At 37.7% G+C, this 6,163-nt stretch overlaps 1 protein-coding gene across 1 annotated transcript; it reads left to right on the top strand.

The window, feature by feature from the left end:
* The first annotated feature begins 1,541 nt into the window (after positions 1-1,541).
* CXCL11 (C-X-C motif chemokine ligand 11) lies at positions 1,542-3,394 on the top strand. Its single transcript, XM_075543551.1, has 4 exons — positions 1,542-1,643; positions 2,737-2,863; positions 3,027-3,099; positions 3,332-3,394. The coding sequence occupies exons 1-4, from the start codon at positions 1,583-1,585 to the stop codon at positions 3,392-3,394; spliced, it is 324 nt and encodes a 107-aa protein (XP_075399666.1). The 5' UTR covers positions 1,542-1,582.
* The last annotated feature ends 2,769 nt before the right edge of the window (positions 3,395-6,163 follow it).

Raw genomic sequence — 6,163 nt, forward strand, 5'->3', positions numbered from 1 at the left:
AATACGTGAATAATAAGAGGGAAAGAAATCCCAGCTAACTAGAGATAAATTAAAATAAAGATTTATGCAAAGATTTTTTCAGACTGGTGGTAGTTATTATGAGAATTTAAATGTAGATCCTATATCTAAATAAATATATTTCAACAGAAAATGTCAATGGTAACTCACAAGAGAAATTGAATGACCAAATAATCTAAAAAGAGTAAATTAGCTATAAAACCTCAAATGATGCCCAAAAAACTGGGAGGAGGAAGAAATGTTTGAAAGGAAATTATTGTGATTCTTCTCACCTTACTAAGGGAGGAGCCAGAAGATACTACTACTTTATAACCAATTTTCTATGATCAGAAAAGTTCAGATAAAAATACTTTGAAGATTTTGAAGACTATTAGCAGACATGTAAAAGAATTTTTTTTTCAAATCCCAAAATTTTATAAATTAAAGAAGATAAAGGTATAGAGATATAAAAGAAAACATAAAGACAGAAAAGAAACTGTAAGGAAACATTTTTAAAATTACAGATTGCCACTTATACAGTAAATAAATTCACTTACTAAAAGTCCTTTGGATATAAGTCCACATGTGATACATTTAAAACAAACAGAAGTTTTAAAATGAAAAGATAAAACAAATAAATAAACCAGGTTCCATAAAATTAGAATGCATGAGATAAAAATATCACGAGAAAAGAGGATCTTGTTTTTACAAGTCCATAATATAACTCATATAACTTTACATGCTACATAAAAATACTAGATATGTGTGTATATAAAGTAAAGGTTGTTGAAATTGTCAAAAACAAATGGCTATAAGCAAGAAAAGTAGCACAGAGGTATAGGAGAGTTTTTAAAAAAATAAATCCTTTTTTGGGGGGCTCTTACAGCTCTTTCAACAATCCATACATCCACTGTGGCAAGAATATTTGTGCATATGTTGCCACCATCATTTTTAAAACATTTCTTCCTACTTGAGGCCTTGGTATCAGCTCCTATTCCCGCCCCCACCCCCCAAGACTTCTTTAGACAAAATACAAAGGTTTAGAAAGGCCATCAAGTGTTAAATTATGTAGACCCTAAAACCAAAAGTGAGATGCTCAAAACTATCATTTAGGATGTTCATTTGTGGAGGTGTGTGAAAGATGGACAGGGAAAGACCTGAAGCCAGGATGAATAAACAGCTATAAAATCCCAATGTCCAGAACAGACCAACAATTTAATGTACATATTTCTAGGAAACGAAGCCTTAAGAAAGCCAGGTCCTATTTGGAAGAGCTCTAATTCTTGGCAGTACACTTGCTCCACTTACTACCGCAGCGGCCTGTTGAGGGCTTCACTATGTGGAAAGCACTTTCAGTACACGGCACAAAAGGAGGGACAGCCACATGCACAGGAGAACAAAACAGAAACTCTTGGAAGCAAGAAAGGAACATGACTCAAGGAGGGGAATTCCTAGTGCCAGGAGAGATTACTGGTGTATAAATGCGCTATATATACCAACTCAGCATCCCCTTTCATGGTCAGCATCTCTCCTTCCACCTACAAGTCTACCAAAGCAGGAACAGCGGCGGCGCAAACAGGCAAACATGAGTCTAAAGGGTCTGGCTGTAGCCTTGACCATCCTCATCTGTGCTACAATTATTCAAGGTATGTGGAACCTACTGTTTCTCCATTAAAAGTTTTCTTTTACAGCGTTTCACAGATTGTTTACCCACTTACATCCAAAAAATTTTTAAAGGAAACAGAAAGCTTTATTTTTAGAAAAACTCTGCACATTAGAAATTAGAACAGAGTACAGTGCAGGAATTGTTTAAAAACAGGAGATGCTTATCAAAACTAAGGATAATTAACTTCATGGAATTTTCTATTTTCCTACAATATCTGACAGTTCCTTTAGCAGTAGGTATAAATGCCTGTCAAGAAAATGCTATATGCAACAACAATATTTGTGTCCTAGAAAAATTCTTAAGCAAAAAGAGGCAAATAAGCCTCACCTCCAACATAAAGAAACAATGCACAAATTTCTTCATGCTTCTCTCTCACGGTTTGCTTACAATTTAGAGAAAATAATCAAGATTTCACCTAAGCTCTTTTTCCAGTGACAGTGGTGTCAAGTGCCGATCAATTACTATTTCTATCATTAATAAATGGAGTCCTGGTCACACAGTGGTTAGTACAATTGGCTGCGAACGGAAAGGTTGGTGGTTTGAACCCATCAACCCTCCGTGGAAGTGTGCTCCCAGAATGATGGCTGCTGCTGTTTTCAGGTGCCGTCAAGTCAGTTTCGAGCCATGGTGACTCTCTCTGTGTGTCAGAAAGAAACCCTGCCCAGCCCTGCACTGTCCTCACTGGTATTACGTCTGAGACTACCTCGTTGCAGCTACTTTATCAATCCCTCTTGTCAAAGGACTTCCACTTTCTCACTGCCCCTCCACTACTACGCATGGTGTCGTTTTCCAGGGACTTGCTTCTCCTGATAACATGTCCAAAGCATGTGAGCTGCAGTCTAGCCATCCTGCTTCCAAGGAACATTCTAACTGCACTTCTTCCACGCCTACAGCCTTCGGAACCCTCTGGGGCATTTCTACTCCGTCCTCTGGGGTGGCTATGTGCCAGAATTAACGCAATGACATTAGTTATCATTAGTGAAAACTAGGCTCTCATTCATTACCAGGATCAGAAAGCATCCCTACCTACTGCAATCAGATCCAGTAATAGTTGATGCTCTGCTCTGTTCTAGGCTTCCCCATGCTCCACAGGGTACGGTGTCTTTGCACAGGCCCCGGAGTAAAAGCAGTCAGAGTGGCAGACATTGCGAAAGCTTCCCTAATTTACCCAAGTTACGACTGTGAGAATTTAGAAGTGATGTAAATAATAGACTCACTGCAGAGGGCAATGGGGAGAGCTTTTGTTTCATGGTTTGTTTGTTTTTAATTGTTTTATTAGGGGCTTATGCAACTCTTATCACAATCCATGGTTTGTTTGTTTTTCATACCAATTTTAAGACTCTTTTGGGTCTTTCCTTAACAGTATCACCCTGAAAAGAAATAAAGGACAACAATGCCTAAATCCCAGATCCAAGCAAGCAAGTCTTATAATCAAGGTAAATGATCAAATTGACATGTTACACCTGGTCTTATCCAAGACAGAAGTTTTGACCAAAGAGAACAGACAACTGCAGAAAGATTCTGCTATGATAATGTGTGGAATATTTTTATAATAGATTCTTGGTTATAATTCATCTCCTTTCTGCTGTGTTTTACACATCCGTTCTAAATCATTAGAGAACAAGAGGAATAGTCCCGTTAAATAAAATTGTTCTCTTCTCAATACAGGAAGTTCAAAGAAGGAATTTTTTAAATACCAAGATACATAAAGTCTTGGAAAAGAGGACTTAAAAGACAGAACAAGTCAAGTTTACCGTGACTACTAACACAGCACATGTTCTGCATTGAGAAGCTGACCTTCTGCCTGTTGCAATGTACCTTCCTGTTTGTCCAAGTAACAGAGCTTTCAGGGTGATTTGACTTTGTAATTATTCTGTTGAGACTATGAAAGCAGTTCAGTTTCTTGCAAGGATCTGTCAGTATCTGACCTATGTTCTATGTCCATAACCCACTCCAGACTACAATCTGCAGCTACATTAACATTATTAATGTCGTGAAAGTTCTCAGTCAGAATTTATGTGTGTAAAAAACTGTCAAATTAATTTTTCATGCAAATCCAGTCTTTCCCTCTAAATCATGTAGTATATATATATATATAAGTAAAACTTTTTATAAATAATTTTGCTTGCTTTTATAAAGATTCTGATGCATGAAAACTACTATGAAAAAATGATAAGTGAAAGGAAACTGGTAAAGCTAAAATACTTCAAAATTGGGGGGAAGGGTGGGGGAGGGAAGGGATAAAGGGGAGCTGATATCAAAGCGTTCAAGAAGAAAATGTTTTAAACTGATTGTAGTAACAATTGTACAGTTAAGCTCGATTCATTTGAATTATGTAATGTTATGACATTTGTAAGAGCTCCCAATAAGATACCAATAAAAATTCTTTAAAAAGAAACTAAAATAAACCGATTACAAGGATCTACATGTGACCTCCTCCCTGGGGATGGACAACAGAAAAGGGGGTGAAGGGAGACATTGGACAATGCAAGATGACAAAATAATAATTTATAAATTATCAAGGGCTCATGAGGGAGCGGGGAGGGAGAGGTAAAAATGAGGAGCTGATGTCAGGGGACTAGGTGGAGACCAAGTGTTTTGAAGATGAGGGCAATGAATGTACAAATGTGCTCTACACAATTGATGTATATTTGGATTCTGATAAGAGTTGTATAAGGCCCTAATAAAACGATTTAAAAAACTAAAATAAATAAATTAATTAAATGTCATAATTGCATGAATAGTTCTGGTCTTAATTAGATTCCACCCCCCACCCCCCCACCCCGAGGAATGAAAGTAAATTAATTAATTTATTTTTAATTAAGTACTTTTATTGGGGGCTCTTACATCTCTTATCACAGTCCACACAATCATCTGTTGTGTCAAGCACATTTGTACACATGCTACCATCATCATTTTCAAAGCATCTTCTTTCTACTTGAGGCCTTAATTACATTTTAACAGCTTTTTTATTGAAATATTTTAAGTAATTGGGATGTATGTGTTTCCTAGATGTTTTGGTTTATCTATATTCTCAAAAATGATATAGGATGCACACGTTTTCAGTTGTGAACTGTTTTCTTTTTGTCAAAGAAAAATGCTGGAAAATAAATGCATATGCACACCTGGCTATCATTTTAACCTTTTGTCATTCTTTTTCTTATAAAAATACATCATCTAATTCTTTTTCGGCGGGGGGCGGGGGGATGGCTATGTGGCTGTGATATAAAGTTTTGGAACACCTAAGGTTAGTTTTAGGAGAAAGACAGAGGTTGTCAGATCTCTTACAGATTGCGTCTTATAAACCCCATACAGGGTCACTGTCGGAATTGACTTGATGGTCAGTTTGTTTGTTTCCCTGATTTTATTTTAAAGTTAATTGACATATAACACGTACCATACAAATCAATGATTTAAGTATAATAAAAAGAATTGAGCAACCATCACCAAAATCAATTTTAGTGGTAGTGTAGGTTTTTAAGATTCGTGTACGGAGCCCTGGTCCAGCACTGGGCTGTTTAACTGAAAGGTGGGCGCATGGAACCCACCAACACTCCTCAGGAGTAAAGAGCTGGGGAGCTGCTTCAACCAGGCCTGGAAACCCTAAGGGCTGTGCTCCGAGGTCAGACAGGATTGCTCTGCATTGGAATTACTCAATGTACACAAGGCTGATTTCATTTCAGAAGAACAAAAGCAATTCTTCCCCTCTAATAAACCATGATGTTTCCAGGACATTTGCAATGCCTTATATAGTTTCGCCTTGTATTTCCAGAAGCAAACAGCTGCTTGGTAACACCCAGTACTGTTTGCGGGTACACCTTAATGGGGCGCTGTGGAAGAGTAGGCTTCCTGAGTGGGTCTTTCTCAGAACAACTCCCCTTTCTATGTGGGGAAAGTCTTCTAGTATGAGTCAAGGGAGAAGTCAAACAGAGATCACCCTAGTAGTCTGACAATGACCTCAGACAAGCAGCTCCAGCCCTCGACTTTGAACTGCAGCTAGACCGCAAAAATGTTAATCAGTAGAAACTGTTGGAAGCACAGCAGCAGAAGTGAGAGTTTCATAGTTCTGGTTTTCCAATATGTTGCTTCTGCATGACACTGGCTTGGTCTGCCTGCCACCTGGCTCTCTTAGGTTCTTATCCATGTTCCAAGCCTCATGCTCCAATCTTCCTGTGGATTCTCTAATATAATTCTTAATTTCTTTTCTGCTCAAATGAGTCACACTTGGCTTCTAGGCCTGTAGCCCCAAACCTCAGTTAGTTGATACTTTATGTGGACACCTATATATTTGAAAAATCAAAGTAGTTGCCACAGAATTACCAAAAATATGATCATTTATTTCTGTTTGTTTGAAAACAAGACCAAGCTTAATGTATTTTTTATGTACCTTTCCCAATGATACCAATGAGCCAACCATACAGCAGACCAGAGAATGGACAGAAAATAAATAGCTGGGTAGGGTGAGCAGAACCTTCTAAATGCTTGACTTTTTTGACAGGT

This window comes from Tenrec ecaudatus, chromosome 3 (genome assembly GCF_050624435.1).
Source record: "Tenrec ecaudatus isolate mTenEca1 chromosome 3, mTenEca1.hap1, whole genome shotgun sequence".
NCBI lineage: Eukaryota > Metazoa > Chordata > Mammalia > Afrosoricida > Tenrecidae > Tenrec > Tenrec ecaudatus.